Source organism: Orussus abietinus, unplaced genomic scaffold, assembly GCF_000612105.2.
Source record: "Orussus abietinus isolate OABI.00-Male unplaced genomic scaffold, Oabi_2.0 scaffold23, whole genome shotgun sequence".
NCBI classification, from domain to species: domain Eukaryota; kingdom Metazoa; phylum Arthropoda; class Insecta; order Hymenoptera; family Orussidae; genus Orussus; species Orussus abietinus.
This window is the reverse complement of record NW_019394258.1, coordinates 142,342-163,886: the sequence shown is the minus strand read 5'-3', so window position 1 is coordinate 163,886 and position 21,545 is coordinate 142,342. Positions and strand designations below refer to the sequence as shown.

At 49.1% G+C, this 21,545-nt stretch overlaps 2 protein-coding genes across 2 annotated transcripts; both read left to right on the top strand.

Moving 5' to 3' along the window:
- The first annotated feature begins 363 nt into the window (after nucleotides 1-363).
- LOC105696676 (MAGUK p55 subfamily member 5) lies at nucleotides 364-17,727 on the top strand. Its single transcript, XM_012419326.2, has 10 exons — nucleotides 364-1,791; nucleotides 4,686-4,859; nucleotides 8,406-8,625; nucleotides 9,824-10,059; nucleotides 10,765-11,095; nucleotides 11,199-11,416; nucleotides 11,594-11,796; nucleotides 11,935-12,107; nucleotides 12,175-12,339; nucleotides 12,818-17,727. The coding sequence occupies exons 1-10, from the start codon at nucleotides 601-603 to the stop codon at nucleotides 13,306-13,308; spliced, it is 3,402 nt and encodes a 1,133-aa protein (XP_012274749.1). The 5' UTR covers nucleotides 364-600; the 3' UTR covers nucleotides 13,309-17,727.
- A 458-nt stretch (nucleotides 17,728-18,185) lies between these two features.
- On the top strand, nucleotides 18,186-21,459 carry LOC105696661 (dynein assembly factor with WDR repeat domains 1-like). The gene is made up of 8 exons (XM_012419280.2): nucleotides 18,186-18,225; nucleotides 18,526-18,598; nucleotides 18,670-18,873; nucleotides 18,974-19,096; nucleotides 19,491-19,675; nucleotides 19,770-19,899; nucleotides 19,984-20,282; nucleotides 20,758-21,459. The coding sequence occupies exons 1-8, from the start codon at nucleotides 18,186-18,188 to the stop codon at nucleotides 20,952-20,954; spliced, it is 1,251 nt and encodes a 416-aa protein (XP_012274703.1). The 3' UTR covers nucleotides 20,955-21,459.
- The last annotated feature ends 86 nt before the right edge of the window (nucleotides 21,460-21,545 follow it).

The following is a 21,545-nucleotide window of genomic DNA, read 5'->3' as shown; positions in this document are numbered from 1 at the left end:
TGAACGACTCCCTGCATCAGGGGACTTAGTTGCACGCGACATTTCCCGGGGGATTTATTTGCACAGTTATTGTATTAGTGCAGTAATATACCTTGAAACTAGTCAGGATGGGTAGAAAATGGTATAACGGATCTGGGATGTAATTGCAGGTCCCGAGGGCGTAGCGGAAGTGGCGTGGCGGATATCCACCTGCAGCAGGCTCAGCTGCAGGAGAACAACAACGGGAGCCGGGAGGCAAAGGAGCCCAGGGAAGAATTGGGGCCCGATGAAATGTGGGCCCCGTCGGCCCTGGGCCACCACCGGGAGCTCCCCGTCGACGTGCCCGACACCCTTTTGCAGCAGGCTTACCCCAACAAGGTAAAGAATTACTCCCCAGGCTCCCAGCTCGAACGCCGACCCCGTAGCGCTAGCGATCTCGACCTCTCCCTTAACCTAAGAAACAAGCGGGGCGAAAACGCGAGGGAAAACGGGAAGCCGGAGACCCCGAAGAAGGACTCGAGGATCCAGCTCGAGAGCCCGAAGCAGGAGCCCCTAGACGAGGAGGACAAGGTAAAAGTGTGCGGTAGGAAGGCAGAGGAGGGCCCAGAGAAGGATTCAGGTATGGATAAGGAGAAGAAATTGGGAGGACACGAGGGAAGTGGGGAGGAGACGAAGGAGTTCGCGAAGGACCTGGGGAAAATCTCTCCGCTGGAGAAGGAAGACGTTGGCAGGGACCCGGAGCCGAGCCAGGACGAGCAGGACAGTGGACAGAGAGAGTCCAGCGTGGACGCGGAGGAGGACTACCCCTTCGCCAAGGAGGATTACCCGACCATGTTGAAGACCTGCAGCGACGACTCGGCCAGTGCCAGGAGCTCGTCGGGCAGGTCGGACAGTACCGCCCCATTGGACACCAGTCTGGTGCTCAGGGTCCAGCCCAGTGGAATAGTCGTGGCCAAGCACTCTCCTCTGTACGACTCCCGCAGGATCGACCTGGGCTCGCCTTGTAGGTCCATCCTCCCCGAGATCAAGATCGCCCCGCTGTTCGGTCGAGGAAGGGACTCCACGTCGTTCGACAACCCCGCCTACGGGCTGGCGGACTTTCAGGACCTGCAGGGCCTTCTGGTGCGCTCGGACGAGGTCTCGGACCTCACCAGGTTGATCGACGAGCAGGGCCTGATGGCCAGGAAGGCACGGGAGCAGAGCCAGAACGCTTCCTGGAGCAAGGACAACCGCGTCCGGGGGGAGTCTGCCAAGGCGCGGAAGAGCGTTTCCAAGAGGCAGGATCCAAGGATCCGACCCAAGAGAGACCTCGACTCAGAGGAACTCATCGGGATAGGCTCGACCGACAACCTGGTCGACGTCGACGCCACCGGGCTCACGTCGAAACCGCGCAGTCGGAAGAAGAAACAGGCCTCCAGTGGGTACTCCACCCTGAGGAGCGACGCCTCTACCGATCTGGAACTCCTGGAGTCCTGCCGCTCCAGCAACAGGATCTTCCGCGAGGTCGCCGTCGACTGCCCCCCGGACTTCGTGCCCGTCACCAAGTCGCACCCAGTGTACCCGCCTCCGAACAGAACCCCCGGTGGCAAGAGCAATACCCTAGACAGTGCGGTTTGCAGGGGCAAAAACGTCCCCGAGAAACGCCTCGCCACCGGCAGTCTCTGCCCCAGGAACGAGAGGGCTGTGCCCCTCTCTTGTCTTAACGATAGAAAGATCTTAGAGACCAAGACCGACTCCGGGTCTGGCATGTCACCTCGTGGTAGCGCTAGGCACTCCGTAATACCCCGAAACTTAGAGCGAACCGCCGACAAGGTAAGGTCCAAAGTCAAGAGTCTGCTTGTCGACAGCTTCTCCTATGATCACCGCAAACCGCTTGCCGCTTCTAGCACCGCTCACTCTAATGGACACACTAACGAACGCACCGACTTGTCGGACCCTTTGTGCGATGAGAATCCTGGCTTCGCCAGGAGCGAACTCCGCGAGGGTGGACCCTCTGTTGGAGCTCCTTTGCCTTGGGGTAAAAGTGCCCCCCTGGCCAAATCCTCTGACAGGGAAACCGGGGACCCCATGCATCGGACTCCGTTCGATAACGATGGGTCAGCCGATAACGGGAGACCCGACCCAAATTGCGGTTCACCAGAAATGCCCGAGGACAGTGGCTTGACCATTGCCCCTAAGACCTCTCCCAGCCTCCCTGGGTCCAGTCTTCACTCCATGGACACCTTGCCCCATAACGAGTCCATCGGTCGCGATCGCGCCGGAGACGTTTGCTTCTTCAAGATCAACGAGGACGAGGGACCCCTTTTGACCGATCAGAACTCGTGCAACTCCATCAGGGAGACTCGCAACTCCACTCGATCGTCGGGCAGCCAAACCTTCGTCAATGGGGAGACCCTGTTGGTCCAGGATGTCGATGGTAGCGAGACCAATGGCCATGTTCTCACCATCCCCATTGGGACTCCCAATGGCTCCTGCGAATTCCGCTCCACCGAGAACCTCTTGGACGATGACGATCTTCTAATCGGGAATCGGTGCGACCCTGGAGCTCGTTTCTGTAAATCTTCCAAGGAAGGGCAACTCCTAGGCAAGCTGCGATCCGCGCGGGAGTCCGACCAGAACTCCCGGAACTCCATGAAGGAGATCCGCAATTCGATCCGCCAGTTCGTGTCCGGGAAAGGTGGATCCTTCGAGGTCGACTATTCCCCGTTCACTGGGCCAAGTGCCAGTCCCAATTTCCCGTTCAATGGTCATCCGAACGTCCCATCTCCGGATGATTCGAGTCTCGATCACTCGCCTGGTGCCCCAAGTCACCAGGATGTCCCATCTCTGGGCGATTCCGCCAGTCTTGATGACTCGCCTAATGCCCAAAATCGCACCAACTCCAGACTCTCTTTGGAATATAGACGCTTTGGATATCCCAGCGTCTTGGAATCCCCCGTTTGTGGTGTCGAAAACGAAAAGCCCGTCTCCTTGCGCTCGGACTTCCATGAAGTCCTGCACAGGAGCGACCTGGACCTTTCGCTTTGTCTCGACCTGTCCATCTCTAAGGTCACCTCTTGGCTCTCCGATCCCAATCTCGTCTCGAGGTCCTTTGACGACGCCCGACGTCCCGGCTCTAAAGCCTCCCTTGACGACTCTCTATCCCGGGGGACTCTCGACGACTCTAACAAACACCCGACCACCACGACGACACCAACACCAAACCCTCGCAGCCCGACGTTGAACGGTTCCCGGAGCTCGCTTCGACCTCGCGAGGACCTCGACTACCACCAGGTAAAGATGCATGCGGAAGGAACGATTTTTCTCTGCATCGTTGAACACCTCATATCTCTGTAATCTCTATCTGATATTTCTGCATGCCGACTTTCTGTAAGCGACTCTCGGAATTTGAGAAAATTTCAGAGAACCTCCAGCTGGTAGTTAGATCTTCCTGCCGGATGCTGCACTTATAAAGGGCCTAAGGGAACCAGACATGCAAACTAGACATTTCGTGGTCTCCCTCAAGTGGGAAGAATTCCACATCGCCATTTTTGACACCGCAGCAATGGCGAAGCCCTTTCTGCAATTATTTTTCAAGGCAGGCTTGCGAAAGGGCGGTTTAAGCCGACATATTGATTACCGGATGACGTATTATACGTTTCGTCTTCCCTTTTTCGCGCGCGTTTATTGGCTCGGTGCGGATCGCGTGTCCTTTTTTAGACAGGGTGATATATGGATCTCCCCGTTTATAGCCTCGCAGTCGCGTCTTTGGGCAGCGACGAGAAACGGTCACCCCATCCTAGCCGTGGCCGTGACCGTCGACGCTTAACCTGGACTCGGTCGTGTAACGTCAAGGCGAATCGAGCTTAGGAAAGCTCCGTCGGATAATTTCGACTAAATCCCATATAAGGCTTCGGTTTGAGGAGGAGAAGAGAGGAGGAACGGAATGGCCAATCAAATAAGGGCATTTATAGTGCTCGTGCTCGCGGAGAGACCTCATTGCACAACGTAAACGCTTTTATTAACATCCGCGATTAATGGCCAACCTAGTGGCCTCGTTGCAGGTCTACTCCAAGTACGTATACGTGCGACCTGAAAGACCGACTGCTCTCTATTATCACCAAGCCAACACCGCACTCCTAACTTTGAGTCCAACGGAAAGATTGTGCGTGTCATTTCTTTAATTTCGCGTACTCCGACCACGGGATGAATTTTTTACGCGAAGAAAAAATGGCTAAAAAACGTATCTCTCGAGGTTTTCCATCAGGAGTGAGAGAAGCTTATTTTCGAAGTCGGCTTGCCTTGACGGAAGATAAGGAGTAATTATTTCTATCGAAGCCTCCTTTAGGTGTATCTTGCGGAAAGGGGGAAAATTCCGGATAATCCCGGTATTTTTCCAGCATGGTAGATAAACCCTTTGAACTGATAACACTCTGAGCACTACTTAGTACTTGCATCCTCTGCATCTCGCGCTTTCCTCGAGAGTAGGTAATTTCCATTCTATCGCTCGATAGAGAAGGAAGAGTAAGGGAAAGAAATGTTGAAAATGTGAAGAACGATGGGAAGAATTTGAGATACGAGATTAATAGGGAGGGATGTGCGACCGATGTCGCGGAGAGAAGAGGGGCCGATGAGAGGACTTCTCGAGAAGTGTGTAGACAGAGAGGGGAAATGACAGTCTGGAAAAACGGGGGCCACTAATGCGAACGGTTTGGATGAATTTCTAGACCGGCCTCAACGGGGTCAAGCCTGCCATCCCGCCCAGAGACCAGAAGAGGGCTCCGGCCAGACCCCCCAAGGACAATTTGCGATTGTCCACCCAGAACAACAACGTCGAGCAGACCGACAATGCCAACGCCGAGATCACGCAGCAGCAGCTGCACTCCATCAGGAAGTACCAGGTAACGCCACCCAGAGTTCCCCATTTTTTCCCCATTTTTTTTTAGGATCAATCTAGGGACCCAGAAAATCCACGTTCACCAAAATTACATCTCCAGACTCCACAATTTTCTTTCTTTTTTCCAATAATTAAAACGAATCAGGGCCTGTCAATAAAATCGACACCCTCGTGAATGCTAAATCGGAAAGTGATGAGATCTTGTGATGAGAGCAATGACATCTTCGGACTCCATGATTTTTTATTTTTTTTTTTTAATAAAATTAATCAGGGGCAGTCGATCAAGTCGACAACCGCGTGAAGGGAATTAGAAGGGGAGGAATCTCACCCCCAGATTCCATAATTTTTTTTTGCTGGAAAATTGAAGTTTAAATTCGTATCAGTAGATCTAAAATTACGCGAGGGCCTATCGGAAGGTGATTCATGATAACGAGGGCATTCGTACAAATTGCACCCTTGCCACGATTCCGCCCCCACCTCGACGCCCCTTTGCTCCCTCGTTTCCTCATTTTCGCTTCCTCTGCCCTGCTTCCTGCCTCCCCCTCTCTTCTCCCTCTTCTTCTTGCTTATTTAGGCGATCTCTCGTCCTCTCGCTCTCTTGCTCTGGCACGGACAGGCCATTTACATGGCCTGGCGCTGGTGCACCAACCTCGTTCTCTGCACTTTATGTACGGGACATTCTACGAGGTGCAACGAGGGCGGAAATTTAGGAGACGCATTTGCTCGATCGAGAAACGCGACTATTTAAAAATGTTTTCGATAAATCGATTACGAGGACAGCTGAAATACTAAACAGCTGAAATTCGGGACGACGTACTCCATCAGCTTTTTTATTGCGCGACCTTTTTATTCATCTTCGGGTATGGGATGATAACGAATGGCGGAATTTAAATTTCGACGTGCTCGAGGAGGAAGATTTATTCCCCGGTTTGCGACAAGCATCCGCATCAATCGCGTCGCGACGTCGACGCATCGGGGAGACGTAATGGCGTCTGCGAAGAGCCTTCTTCCCGGCTCCTCGGGCATCGAAGTCTCCGATATTCGACGTCGCCCGATAAGTTTCACTGCCTCGTAAACTGACACGTCATAAACATCTCGGTGAAGTGATCTCGCCCGTTTCACGGGGAAGCACCGAGAGAGTGATGCCTCTCTGTGGACCGTGAGAATACGAACGTCGCCGCCATTTTGGTACCGCCGTGAAGAGGGACGCCTTTACGGACGCGCTCGCCTTGAATGCGAAGAAATTCTATTCGCGAGATCGAATTTAAAGAAAAAATATTTCTTTATCATAGCTAGAGGTAAAATAAAATATTAAAGTAAGAAATGAAAATGGTAGAGATACGTACGTCCATTTTTTTTTCCATTTTGATACCGACGCGAAGGAGGAAGTCTTCGGAGACGTAGCGCTCGCCGAGAATGTTAAGAAAATTTATTTATAAATCCGGATTTAGGGAGAAAACGGGAGGAAGAGGGAAATGTCCTTATAGGACATACGGTTGAAAGCGTAAGTTGTTTTAGGACGAGGGAGTCAGGGCATCGTGAAAAAGGAAGAGCAGAGGACCGGAGCGTGAAATTTCGAAAACAACCCTGTCGAAGGGCCTTCTCGAGTTTCAGGCCCTTTTCGAGGACTTTAAGGCGGAATCTTTCCCAAGGATTACTCGTGTCGTGTCTGAGGAATGCCAGAAACTCCCTCGCGCCTTCGGCGCGACTCCGCGGTCTCTGGAAAAGCCTATCTACCCCTGGAAGAACCATTTTCCAGGGACTCGAGTCAAGTGCAGCCCGGCACTCGAAGGGAGCTTTATTGCCCCGAGATTAGACCTTACGTGACCCGTGCATAAGGACGCGATTCCCAGGAGCCTGACTCATCGCCGGAATCCTTGGGTTGGAATCCTCCTTTTTTCTCCTGGCCCCATTTAAATCCTCGTTATCTCTAACCTCTGCCAATGGGTTTCCAAAACTCAGAACTCTCGGGTATAAATAAATACCTCTACTTCCATTAACGGATAAAAAGTATAATGTCATAAATGAAATATAACACCGCGAGCTATATTACTATTACAACATTAGTAGGTAAGTTACATTGTCTCTGTAATATAAATGATAACGTGACGTTACATTTAATTTTTATCAGGGCATTTTGAGTGACGACTCTTCGCGTTCGGTTTAAATTGTCGGGGTGTCATTGGAATCGCGTCTTGTCGCAAGACTTCTCGTCTTGCGGCATTCGACGTGCGTTAGCGAAACCTTACGTGGGTTTTGCGAGCCGGGCTTCGAGGAGGTATTTTTATCCCCGATGTGCGTAAAGAGAGTCGATCGTTACGCGTGGCCGTTGACACGTGAGCTGCTCAAACCCACGTGAAAAATATGTCGCGTGAGAAGCACGCGTCGGCCATTTTTATTTTTTTCTCCACCCCGTCCAAGGTGCCTCCGAGCTCCGCGATAGGATCGATGCCGAATCGATTCTTTAAAAATGTGACTCTACAGAATTAACCTAAATAACCCTAATAACGCATTTCCGTGGTAGATTGCGATGTGCTCGATTATTTACCAGGTGATGTTTCCCGAGCGGCGGTCGGCCGTGCTCCGGAAACGAGAAGACGGGCTTTGTCAGTGGACACGCCCGCCATATTGTAACACAATATGGCGATACGTAATCGCCGGTCCGGAGCCCCGGTCTCGCCGGACGGTGCTCGCTCCTGTCGGCCTCGAATGCCATTCGGCTTTGTCGTTAAAACTGCGATCGTAAATCCTTCGGGGGTTACGAGATCCAATGACGAAGCCAGGAGCGCGTTCCTTCGCGGAAGGACTCGAGGGCGGCCCTCCTCGACGTCGGAGGTCGCGTTCCCTTTCGTTTTTCGCGACTCGATCGCTCATCCGTGTCACTCCCAACATCCATACCCATGTAAAATTAAAGGAAACTCGCTGAATCATTCTAAAAGTGCTCATTATTCCCGCAGGTGGAGGAATTCTCGATAATTCTCGGTTTTTAGTTCGACCCAGGCGTCACGGGAAATCCAAGATGGCGGCGCGTGGAGAACGCTCGCGTCGAAAAATTTGTTAATAGAATAGAAAATCTCGTAATAGAGAAGGAGATTTTTTTTCAAATCATCACGTGAAACGTTCGGAAACGTGAACTTCTAGACGAATGGGCTCGAAATTTGTGTCTCGTTAAATAATGCACCCTTTTTGTCAGTGGCCCTTCGGGATGGCGAGGCAGTCCTTGGCAGTAAGTTTGTACCTCTGGGCTCGGGTCGTTTTATGCGTAATGGAATGCGATTCATATCCAAGAGGTGCCCGTGTCGCACTCGGCATTGGAAATTCAGAATATCTTATTGGAAGCCGTTCGAGGCGAGAGAGAGCCTCCTTCCAATTCGAGGAGAGAGTGTCAGCTTCTAATGCACTCTCTCTCTCTCGAATGGTAATTACCGCGTTTTAGCAATAATTTCTTGAATTTTCAGGGAATTCTCCCTAGAAAAGGGAAAGGAGCGACAGCTGACAATCATGCGTCGTGATTATTCTTACGCTTACGAGGTTTTCCGACGGTTTTCAGGAGAAGCTGCGGAAGCGGAAGGACGAAGAGGAGAGGCAGGAGTACCTCAATCAGTCCTTGCGAGGATCTCGAAAATTGCAGGCACTCGAAAGCCACGCGACGAGTCTTGCCGGCCAGGAAAATCCTGCCTACTCCCAGGACGAGACGACGAACCTACCCAGAAGCCAGATCACCCCCAGCAGGGTGGTCCAGGAAGTCGAGGAGCCTCCCAGATCCCTCAGTGAGTATACAGAGAAGAGGCCGGCACTCTCTCGAGGCCGGAAATGGATTTCGGAGTCCATTTGCCGGATTTAAAAGGACCCTCGAGGACCACTTTCGAGGCCACCGGGGAGCGTTAATTCCCTCTGAACTCCAGAGTCGATTGGTCGATTTATCCCGTGAATAGTGGCGAATTTTTAGCGAACTTCTCTCTAAAAAAAAAAAAAGGGAAGACCTGGTCGAAAAGAGACCAATGAACGCGGAATTCCTGGAGAACGTTCTCCACCTGCGAGACTCCGATAAGTTCATTCTTTTTTTTCTTGTTTCTTCCTCGTGGTTCTTCGGTAGCAATTTTCTCGATACAAATATTTGGCTTAAATTTCCCAGGGTAAATTTGTGTGTATCTTGTGCTCTCCCTTTTTTTTATTCCCTTTTTTTGTAAAGGGGAATTTTATGTCGGCTGGTAAAAAATGTCTGCAATGAACGATCGGGAGACTCTTTCTGGCCTCGTTGGAAGAGAAATTGCGCGGCCCTCCGGATAAGCACGTAATCGACGAACGCGAGTACATGTATATGCAAATGGTTCCTGATATTCGTGCCCGATGCCGTATCATCGGATTGTGTATATACGGATACGCCTGCATCTTTAAATCCCGTCAGATGTTGCGCGTTATTTGTAGCCGCTTAAATCCTCTCCGAGCGTTTCTTCCGCATCCCGTATGTCCTTTTTTGCGAGTCCAAGTAATATCCACTTGCAGGGATTTATTTCAGACGATTCGCGCGATCCTGGGGAAATATTTACCGTGGCCGTGGTAAAATTGAGCTTGCCTGTGACCCTGCTTGCGCCGATTGTAAAAAGTCACTCCTACTCGTCCGGATAAATCACTCCCTCGATGGAGGACGGTTTTGCGATTAATTACATCCGGATGGAATTAACTCGCGGCAAGAAACGCCCCCCTCGTTGAAATGAATTTTGTTCACTGGCGACAAATTGCAATACTGCTCTCTGTCGAGGGAATTGATTTATTCCGCGGCAGGACGAGAATTTTTGTCTCCCCTCGTGAGCGCGGAAATTCTCCCGAGGTAATTCAGCTGATTTGAATATTACCGTTTGGGGGATCTAAATGGCCCAATTATTCTCTATAAATATCTAAATAATCGGCAATATTTTTATCAAATCATTTTTATGTACACGTGTCTAAAGTGTCGGGCTGTTTCAGCTTATGGAGAGGTCGTCGCAACGCTGGAGAGGCTGCAGCTGCAACTGCGGAACATATCCGGAGCCCTGGGAATTTCAGGACCCGGGGTGGAGGCCGAATTGGAGGCGGTTAGGACGCTTTTGGTGCAAAGGCGATTCGCAACCGCTTTGGCGACACATCATGCGGTCAAGTCTCGGCTCAGGTCGGGGAAAGTCATCAAGCATCATGCGGAAGACGCGTCGAGTCTCGCGAGAGATGTAAGGAGCCATTCAAGGAATTTCCTATCATAAACCATCTCATAGATAATGTGAAAATACGGAAAAGAAGAAGGAAAAGTGCATGGGTTCGAAGTTAAAAAGGAATCCTTATCAGTTTTTAGGATGAGCATTTTTTATTGGTGCCCGATAGAGGTAATGCTACTCTTCGCTGGTACGCTTAGGAGCTTATAATCGATGCAATTACCCGTTGGATGTAGACAGACGATCCGTGAGAGAGTTTACGTCTTGGCTTTAAGTAGCTGCACTTTGGAGTGCACATGCTTGAAGAGTCTGTCAAGACTCGGAGCCTTTATTGCCCGACTCGCGACACCTCTCGCATTCGGTGAGGACGCTGAAACTCCTAAGCAAAGTCTCGTTCCCCGGAGTGCCGGCTCGATTGTTTGGACTTGATCGATCTGAGCTCCGATGTACAGGCATTGCCACTCGAGTGTCGATACGTCTTTAGAATCCCGGGGAGGGGTAATTATTCGGTAATATTCCCTCGGCGAGAAGTAATTATTTGGTATTATTTCCTCAGTGAGGAGTCGTCTCGTAGAATAGACTTTGGACGACGTTTAAGTTCTCCCTCCTTAATAAACTGAGCTACTGCAAAATTAATTCTTCAACAAGATGCTCCATCTTGTCTTTGGCGTTTCTACTCGTAGGGTTTATTCGTGACATTCGTTAATTCGATTTTTATTTCAGTGCGTCGAGGTCCTGGAGCAATGGCAGTCCTCCTCCGTTGGCAGCGGCACCGGAGCTGGGGGGGAAACGATAGCAGCCGTCGAGGAGCTGACAGGGTTGCTGACGAGTGTCGAGATGGAGGGCCTCCTCCTGGCACACGACTCCATCGTCTCGTATGTCGACGGTCTGCAAAGGAAGAGCTCCTCTTCGTCCTCGCCCAGCGGTCCGCCGAGTCCTTCGTCGAGCCTGAGGGGTTCCCACGTGGCTGACAATATCAAAGTCATCAGGATCGAGAAGACCAACGAGCCCCTTGGAGCTACCGTCAGGAACGAGGGAGATGCCGTCATCATAGGTACTTGATGTCAAAAGAAATTCAAGTCGAGTTTAGTTTTCTAAAAGCTGGTCGTCTACATTGAACCGACACGGTCTAAGATTAATTATTATAATTCCATTAGGTCGTGTTGTACGCGGCGGGGCTGCCGATAAGTCAGGACTCCTCCACGAAGGAGACGAGGTCCTTGAAGTCAATGGTGTCGAGATGAGGGGGAAGAGCGTGAACGAGGTCTGCGACATTCTGGCCGGCATGCAGGGTAGCCTGACCTTTTTGGTCCTTCCAGCTCCTACGAGTCACAGGAATAATTATTCAAATAACAGACGGGAGGACACCACCCAGGTATGACGCTTTGCGCGGATAAAAAGGTCCCCAGGAATAAATATAATAAATATGAGAACGTACCCGAGTCTATGTGAAAACTATAACATGAAAATACATGGCCGGATATGTTAAAGCGGCGTGAACGTAGGATACGACCCTGCAGACGAAGAGGGTGCTGATAAGTTCTTATTCCAGATCCATCACGTCCGCGCTCACTTCGACTACGACCCTGAAGAGGACCCCTACATCCCGTGCAGAGAACTCGGCGTGAGTTTCCAGAAAGGGGACGTCCTTCACGTAATCTCCCAGGAAGACCCGAATTGGTGGCAGGCTTATCGGGAAGGCGAAGAGGACCAGACCTTGGCGGGTCTGATTCCCAGCAGAGCCTTCCAGCACCAGTAAGTGACGTCGAGGACGATTTTCGACGGCCCATCTTTCCACCTCGAACTTGAATTACTATACGATAATTCTTCGGGGGCGAGTTATCGTTGAAATTCTGGTACGTTTAATCGATTACCTTTATCGCCTTACCCTAGGCGGGAGTCCATGAAGCAGACGATAGCCGGAGACAAGTCGACGGTCCGAGGGTCGAAGAAGTCGAGCACGCTCCTCTGCGCCAGGAAGAACCCGAAGAAGAAGAAGAAGAACAAGTTCGGCTTGAACTTCAACGACGATGGGTACCCCCTGTACGCGACGACCGCGATTGACGGTAAGCCGATCGATCGAATAATCCACTTATCGTCGGCATGTCTCGTTACTATTCCTCTCATCCGCAGATTACGACAGCGAGGAAGTGCTCACGTACGAAGAGGTGGCTCTGTATTACCCGAGGGCAAACCACAAGAGGCCGATCGTCCTCATAGGTCCTCCCAACATCGGCAGGCACGAGCTGAGGCAGCGATTAATGCAGGACAGCGAGCGATTCGCCGCTGCGATTCCTCGTGAGTCTTTGTGCACTTGTCGCGAGACTCTGCCGAGATACATGGACTCGGCATTAATTAGATCCAATTAGATCCCTTTATGGTTACGTAGCCACCTTGAACAGGGAGGGCGTATGTTATAAACTTAAATAGGAATCTAAACGCGAAGGATACACTGATAAAAATCGATGGAAATTTACATACATTTGTACATACTTCATAAATCAAGGTTTATATAGAAAAACGTAAAATTGAAGAATTACACATTCTAAATTACATAAATACACGTAAGATTGTATATTCACTGTATTAGGGCATTTTTCCTCGAATGTTACATTCTAATTTTCTTTAACTTAACTTAGGTATAGAATGTGATTTTACAGAGACAACGTAATTTTATTGCAATTTATTGTGACATCAAAGTAACCAATAATTGAGTATGTAAATTTATTTGGGCATTTTCATCACTGTGATGATAAAGTAAATTTATCCGTTCTAGATACGAGTCGTCCCAGGAAGGACTCGGAGGTGGACGGCCAGGACTACCACTTCATCTCGCGGTCGCAATTCGAGTCCGACATCCTGTGCCGGAAATTCGTTGAGCACGGGGAATACGAGAAGGCGTACTACGGGACTTCGGTAGAGGCGATCAGGTCGGTCGTCAACTCCGGGAAGATCTGCGTCCTGAACCTCCACCCTCAGAGCCTGAAGATCCTGAGGAGCTCCGACTTGAAGCCGTACGTCGTGTTCGTCGCGCCGCCCAGCCTGGAGAAGCTGCGCCAGAAGCGACTGAAGAACAACGAGAGCTTCAAGGAGGAAGAGCTCAAGGACATCATCGAGAAGGCCCGCGAGATGGAGGACAAGTACGGCCACCTCTTCGACATGATCATCATCAACAACGACACCGACCGGGCTTACAACCAGCTCCTGGCGGAGATCAACTCCCTGGAGAGGGAACCCCAGTGGGTGCCGGCCTGCTGGGTCCAGTAGCCCCAAGGAAGACGCGCCAGGCGCGTTTCCATCGTCGAGCCGAGCCGAGACTAGTCGAGCCGATCCCTTTCCTCGGGAACGAGGATCTCGACCTTAAAAAGGACCCCAGGATCGCCGGCAGTCGTTCACCCTCGTTCATCCGAATTTCCGGGCAGCCGAACGGGGAACCCAGGACCTGGGATTCAGGAATTCACCCGGAAGAGGACCTTCTCCTCCGGTTCCAAATAGTACTGGCTAGGACTTACTCGAGTCCTGACGAAGCGGAGGATATCTTCGGAAGATCCCGCGAGCGTTCTCCACCGCGCCCCTTCAGGGTGTCCCTCAGGGTGGCTCGGTACCCCTCGACGTTCCCGCGGGGACTTCGCACGTTCTGTACATGTCACACAAAATGGGGTACCAAGGTGTCCTGGAGGTTTCGAGATATTCCGAAATTAGTGCGACTACCCGAAGAGGGCCTGGAAAACTCTCACGTTCGGGCCGGACGATCGTCCTGGCTCTTGGGTGGCGTATAAGGCTCCTCGTATCAGATTTTCCTACACCTCACGGCAGAATGAGTCTCCTCTCGTTTCAAAGTCACGTCGAGGTGAGACGCGCCGCGTGTCTTTAATTCAAGGCCGTGCACCACTTCCCGAGCCCCGCCATCTCGGGTAAAACGTCTATGGAGAACCGCGGGATGGCGGGATAACTCTTCCCGACGAGCCCACCACGAAGTCGAGCGTCGGCGGAAATTCCGCGCGGAACACCCGTTACCGAAGCTTTACCGTTTGCCTTAGGCTACCCTATGTGTCCGTTTAGAGAGCAGTATAACGAACGGAAAGTCGTCTTTCCGCGGAGTAGACATCGTCGTCGCAGTAGAATCGAAGCTCGTCAAGGTCGATACAGAACCCGAGTCCTCCGACCAATGAGGTCCTTGATCGTTCTCCGAAGAACTTCATCACTACCATTTCGATTTATTTTTCAAGTACCGAAAAAGGCTTGTTACCGTACATTTTGTACCTCAATTCCTGACCTTTCCAATTTCTTATTTCAACCAAAAAAAACATTTACCATTTACCCGAAGAAAGTTAGAACTAAATAACCTTGCCGTTGAATCAGCTCTCTCACCAGCTCAAGTTTCTCAGGTAAATACTTCGAGGAATCTCATTTTCGGCAATCTCGTCCCTGAATTTCTGAGCGCGGGAAGTATTTGCCGTGTGATTCTAAGAGGTTGCATTTAAATACCTTGCATTACCTTTTTTACCTTCCGAAACCGGAGGACTCGGTTTTCCGCTACGCGGCGAGTTCCGCGGTACGTAAAAGTGAGGCCTTTCCGAATAAAAAAAAAAGAAAGAAAGAAGGAGAAAACCTTTCGATAAACCCTCGCGAGACTGGTAGGAGAAAAGAAAAGCAACCGGATGAGCTATTTCCCCGGCACCGGCGATTTCGAGAGTTGGACGATCAAGCGATGGGAAAACGTGCCTCGTAAATGGGGAATCGAAGGGAAGCGCAAGGGGAGAACTCCGGACACGTGGGCGAGGATCCAAAATGGTTTTCCATTTTTTGGGGCCGACTTTTGTTGGTATTAAGCGCCGGTTTCCGTTCGCCACTGGCTGCTGACGAATGACGAATAGAGCCCAGCGGTCACTTCGTCGATCCAGCCGAGAGACTTCGACTTCGGCGTCGCCGAATTTCGAGGAGGCTCGACCCCGAAGAGGGGCTGGAAGCGAGAATCTTAGGATGTGCCAAAAAGTACGAAGTAAACGCGAATAAGCCTCGGGCTCGATATATTCCCCGGACGGGGGCGTAGGATTGGTCGTTAACTAATCGTGTAAATACTTGTGCAATTGTATAGAAACGAGTGACAAGAAGTTGTATCGTTGTATCTCGCCGTGGTGCTCTGTCGAGCGTGCGCGACCTACCGCAAGTGTGCGCACATACGCCTCCGGAAATTGCTCCAGGCCGCAGGGCTTGCAAATTCAGGGGCTTGAATTTCATTAGACTCGACTTTGAAGTCCACTCCACGTGCCAAACGACTGTTCAAGTCCCTGGAACGTTCTCGTCGAAGATTTTACATTATGAAAAGCGTTCCGCCGTCGTCTAACGTTAACCATCGACGGCCTCCTTGATTTCATATTTTTTCAGATTTTCTTTAGATCTTGCAGATTTTTCCTTGATTTTTTTAACGACCGTAGCTTCCTTCCTTTCGACCTGTATAAAAGGCTAAATCATTTTAATGGAAAATCAGGACTGACTCGCCGACCCTGAAGAGGCCCCTGAAAACCGGCAACCTGGCGCGCCTCGGTGTACGCGGGCAGACATGCAATAGGCGTCCAAGTCGTAGCGCATATATGTATATTAATTATTAACCTCCTATATTGCTAGTAGTGCGATAGAGTTTCCAAGAGTGCTCGGCATTTTCTTAAACATTGACGTACACTCGCAGCCCTTCCAGTTCGCATATAAATTCCTCATGTACTTGCCGACATTTTCCGAGTTCTCCATTAATGGATAAACTTAATTTTAAATCATTCAACTCGCCCTAAGAAACGAACTTAACTTTGAACGCTCTATTTGAACTTATACGTAATTACGTATTAATTACGGCTAAATCATTCGGCTCGCCCAGCAGATTAGCTCAAATTTAAACATTTCCTCTTCTATTTTTTTTTGTATAAACCAAAGTATACGTACTTAGGTAATTAAGGTTACGTACTTGCGTAATTAAAATGACACGAACATCCAGAGGGCCGACTAGCAATATAGGAGCACCGCATATATGAATCGAAGCGACTCGAGAGGATCCCCTCCCCGAGGGGTCGCCTCTTCGGAATTAAATGGAAAAGATGAGGAAGTAGACGAAAAAAGCGAGAGAGAGAGAGAGAGAGAGAGAGAGAGAGAGAGAAAAAAACATAAACGATAAAAGCCGATTCCTGCCAAGAAGCGAGCGCCGATGACGCTTCGTCGGAAAGCCGCCCCGTCGACGACGTCGAGGAATTATCTCTCGTCCTCGTGACGTCATTTCTCCCCAGAAATGAATTCCTCAAGATGGCCGAAACGTGGCGGCCTTCCTCGCTTTCCTTTTTCTATGACTTACGATTAGCCTCGAAATCGCGGGAAGCCCCTCTCGGCAGAGCCACGTGGCTTACGGCTAGTTATCACACACACACACGTACACCGTTACCATTGAGGGGGTTCGATAACGAGCTTTTACCGATTGAGCTTACCGACATTGCAGACTTTCGCTTTCCCTCGACCTCGGTAGAGAAAACTGTCCCAAGCCTTGATGCGTATCAACATTTCTGTCATAACTCGAGCGGTAAATAATCCCTTACGAGCCCCCTTGAAGAGAGATGAAAAAAGAAACGTGGCGAGTTTTGGAAAAATGGTGGATTTTCGTCGGGGGTTGAACCTCGACTTAAACAGTCGTTACGGATCGTCGCTAACGCTAAAGTGTGTAAATTAGGATTAAATATCCGAAACTGGTATCACTGCGTGTAAAGATAATCGTGCGTTCGCAGAGACGGTACATACATACATATGTATATGTGTATATACCTAGACACGTGGCCACGCACTATATATATACATGTATGTATATGTGTACACGTAAGAGAGTATAAATATACCTAGAGGCGGGAGATGTTGCGAAAGAGAGAAAGAGAGCGAGTAATATAATTAGCAATAAACGTCGGCGTAGGCATAAATAAAATGGAGGTCAGATTTAAAAGAAAAAGGGCCGATCCGGAGGGGGGAGGCGCGCGCGAACATTCTAAAATTACGATTCTTCCGAGACGTTAACTATACATAAATATAAATATATTGTACTAATTAATATATAAATATAAATATATATATATACATATATATATGTATATTGCGTTGGTTCATGGCGGGTATGAAAAAAAAAAAATGGAGGAAGGTGGGATCGAACCTGCCACCTCCAAGACGACTCGGAGAGCACTCGCGCGGTCACCGGGGGTAATTCGTTTGTTGATTATTTTGTTATCAGTCGTAATGGGGCTCGTCGGGGCCCTTCGACCCCTACGGCCCTTTTGTGGCGATTCGGGAAACGAATGAGAATTGTATTCGCCCGATTGGCAGCTAATGTACCGAGCGATTGTACTTATGAACGTCGGTCCCCAGGGGCTGCGTCCTGGATCGCGCACAGAAATTGTGGGAAGAGTCGAAGAACGCCTTCTACGCGTGGCATGTTCCTCTGTGGGTGTCGCCGAATGTCTGGATATTAAATTTGGAGGAATATTATCGAGGCGACCTCGGGGGGTCTCCAGAATTTTTGGATCTTTATTCCAGAACGGAATTTAAAATCGATTAACCAGGACGCGGCTGCCGTTTCGAGCTCGCCAACCTGCCGACGTTTCACCGCAACTCCTCCACATTCTGTTATATATTATTCCGTTGAATAAAGGTTACTACAACATTTATCAGCTGATTAGTATAAGTCGAGGGGGTATCGAGGATTTTTATTCAGGGGGGGATATCTTGGCGATGATGGACAGTTTTTCGAAGACATTTAAACTCGATGTCTCGGGGGTGATTTTACACGTTTACGTTGCGTGTTCTTAAAAATCGACGGGTAATTATTGGGAGAGGATATCAGGACTCTGAAGTAACGAGGCAATTCTTTTGTGCCCTTGATCCGCATTCCCCAAATCGACCAAACGAGCCCTGGTAACGAGGCAACGTCGTGCTACTATCGTCAGATATTTTCATGATCTCGAGACAGTTTCCAGCAAGACTTTGTTTGACCGATAAAGCTGATAATATAAACGCGATTTTCCGAAAAGTGTCGGCGAAATAATTCTCTTTTGAGGTACTTCGGTGGGAGAAAATCTCGTCCCGATAACCGTCCCCTCGGTGGGGACAAATCGAAGCTCCAGATGAGGTTGCTGAAGTTCTTGCTGAGATACTTCCCTCCAGGTAATGTCCAGGACAGTGGTTACCGTTTCCTCTCTCGGAAATAATATTTCCAACTATTGGAAATATTCCTCCATTGCGAAATTATTTAAACAAAATATTGACGAGTTGATTTCAGGCATCGCGGTGAAGGTATACCCCGGTAATTATTTAAATAAAATATTGACGGGTTGATTTCAGGCATCGCGGTGAAGGTATACCCCGGTAATTATTTAAATAAAATATTGACGCGTTGATTTCAGGCATCGCGGTGAAGTATACCCCGGAAATTATTTAAACAAAATATTGACGCCTTGATTTCAGGTATCGCCCTGGAGTACACTCAAGGAGGGGACGTGAAGACGAAGATGATCGACCTCCTGGACCTGTCTGCAAAGTAAATTCTTCCGAAATGAGAAAAGGGGAAATTGCGATAGAATGGAAGAGTAAGAAGGGATGATCTTTCAGGACCGATATCAAAGCTTTGGCGGAGAGCATCAGAGCCTCGGAGCCCATCATCACGGAAACCGTGATGGACCAGCTGGTGGAAACTCTAGAGAGGCTGCAATCCAAGGTCTGCGATACGAGTGTCAAGAGATACTACAAATACAAGACCCTGCAGACGCACCTGTTGCCTTTGACCAACATCGCTTTCGATAAACTAGGTAAAAGGTACTTCCGACCGAGCGCAGATTTTCCCGAGCATCACGTGGAAGTGTTAATGATCGTGTCAAGAGTTACTTAAAAAGACCTTGACGATATCTCTTGGCAGATGCCTGACGGGCAGCTACGACCGAACTTGTAAAGTTTGGGACATCGACAGTGGAGCGGAGCTTCTTACTCTCGAAGGCCATCAGAACGTGGTGTACGCCGTCTCCTTCAACAATCCAACCTCGTAAGTTCTGGGCCCATTAAGCGTGATTGTCCTGCTCGGTCCCTTTAAGTCACGTACCGGAAGTACCCTCGCGTTTTGGCAGTTCGTCAACGAAGGTCATTAAATGGGTGACGAATCGCGTCCGTCCAAGCCTCATCGCCTTACTCTAGCTCGCGAAGAAGCGAGAGGTGACTCCCTCGATTCCTCCTTCCCAGGGAAATTTCTATAAAATTTAAGAAAAATTTGCCTGGAATATTTGATAAGTGACAAGGAAGAGGTATTTATGAATGAAAAGAAGATGCATCCGTAAAGAAAAATTCTGGAAGCGCGGGTTTGAGGATAAGTGCACGGCGGAGATGTAGAAGTGTCGACGGAGAAGTAATCCGGGACATTTTTGTCATTCATTCTTCTACAGGGACAAAATCGTAACCGGGTCCTTCGACAAAACGGCGAGAGTCTGGTGCTCGAAGACAGGCCACTGTTTAGTCAATTTGTGGGGTCACAATGCAGAAGTGGTCGCAGTGAAGTTCTCGCCATCTCAGAGCCACGTGGCCACGGGATCCTTGGATGCAACTGGGAAAATCTTCCACGTGGAAACCGGTAATGGATGATGGGTTTGCTTTTTCCGAGGAAATAATCGGGGAGAATTAAGGTGGCCTCGTGGCCTTGACAAAGAACGCGTATGTTGACCCAGGTCAGGAATTGGGTACCTTGAGAGGACACACGGCCGAGGTAATCGCCCTGCATTACAACAACGAGGGCAATCAAATCATTACGGGGTCCTTCGACGGGACCGTGAACCTTTGGGACACGAGGACCTTCCAGTGAGTTCCTAAAGAAGTTACCGAATTATTAAAAATTAATTTAAATCGCCCCTTCATTTTATTTTCGAATTTTCGACCCAACAGGAGGACGAGTGCATTGATCGGCCATCGGGAGGAGATCTCCAATTGTCTGTACAACTTCGATTGCTCGCTTATCGGCTCTTCGTCCCTTGATAAGACGGCCAAAATTTGGGACCCAAGGACCAATTCGTCCCTGGCGACGATTTCAGGCCACGACGACGAGGTTCTTGACCTGACCTTTGACAATCGGGGGAAAATGTTGGCGACTGTCAGTAGCGACACGACTGCCAGGGTTTGGGATGTCAGCAAGGATTTTCAACAGCTGGCTGTCATGGAGGGCCACAGAGAAGAGGCCTCTAAAGGTAAGAGATAGACTTTGACAATTCTTTCTTCTGTTATACTCGTTTCCATATGGAAACAAATCTAGAAATGATGAATAAATAAATTTAAAAAGCCACGCAATAGGGACCTAAAGTAACGCGAGTGGCGTCAAAAAGTCTCGTTTATGAAACTTTCCTCCTAACTGCGTGTACCGAATCCCTTTAAACTTTACGACGTGAATCTGAAGACTATAAGGAAGGTTCTGACGTCTATGAAATGTCAATTTTTCCTTTTTAATTTGGAGACACTTTAAACATTTTTTCATTAGAAATGAAATTTCCTGGGTGCCAGGACCTTTCTTATAGCCTCCATTTTCACAGGGTGGAGTTTGAAACGATTTGAGACATCTGGTTTGGAGAAGAGTTTCATGAACGATTGACTTCTCAGATACCAATTTCACAGCCAATTAGGGAGTTATAGGTTTTGAATTCGTGGTTCTATCATCCGCTGTTCTAGTTTGTTTCAGTCCTAATAGTCAACATCTTTTGACGTCGTCTTCGGACAAGACTGCCCGACTTTGGTCACTGGAGTCCAGCTACCTTGTCCAAACCCTTGGTGGTCATACAGGAGAGGTGTTCAGTTGTGCATTTTCGTACACTGGTGATACCATTATCACCGCCAGCAAGGACAATACATGTATGGTCTGGAGGTGACTAGACTGGTTCCAAGTGGGCGCCTAGCTCCTCTTGTTGGTCCTCTTCTTCAGCTACGTCGTGTATTTCTTTATCCTCTGAGAGGCCTCGTGCTTTGAAATGAAGGTGCCCCTAAATCTGGACTCCTTGCAGAAGATAATCTCGTATTAAAATTCCTAAACCGATGTACAGGTACCTAAGAACGATTTAAAGTCCTAGCTCATCGATCCAACATAATCTGCATATCTTTAAAGAGTCCTCGGCTATTATTTTCACGAAGTGAATTCATCAATTCTGACCCACTGATTTTTAATCCTCTATAGAGTACATCTCGTTATTGGCAATCGCAGAGTGTAAATACACGGTAGAATGTTTCGATAATTTTTTTTTTTCCCCCCAAAGTAAATAGAGAATATCGATATTTATATACAGTCTATTTGTACGTAACTGTAATTATTTGCAATTCGATCGATATGGAAAATTATTGAGAAATACGAATCCGGTATTCCCGAGCTAGATGGCATACTGGATTGTTGATACATAATTTACCGTCAATTGCAGAAATTGACTTTGGGGCAAGTTCGCTCAAGAAGCCTCATTATGGGTTGAAAT

Coding starts and splice junctions, on each gene's coding strand:
- LOC105696676 (XM_012419326.2), top strand. CDS start 601: ATGGATAAGGAGAAGAAATTGGGAGGACACGAGGGAAGTGGGGAGGAG. Junction 4,860..8,405: donor ACTCCATCAGGAAGTACCAG/GTAACGCCACCC, acceptor GACGGTTTTCAG/GAGAAGCTGCGGAAGCGGAA. Junction 11,797..11,934: donor AGCAGAGCCTTCCAGCACCA/GTAAGTGACGTC, acceptor GCCTTACCCTAG/GCGGGAGTCCATGAAGCAGA.
- LOC105696661 (XM_012419280.2), top strand. CDS start 18,186: ATGAGGTTGCTGAAGTTCTTGCTGAGATACTTCCCTCCAG. Junction 18,599..18,669: donor CTCCTGGACCTGTCTGCAAA/GTAAATTCTTCC, acceptor ATGATCTTTCAG/GACCGATATCAAAGCTTTGG. Junction 19,676..19,769: donor AATCTTCCACGTGGAAACCG/GTAATGGATGAT, acceptor ATGTTGACCCAG/GTCAGGAATTGGGTACCTTG.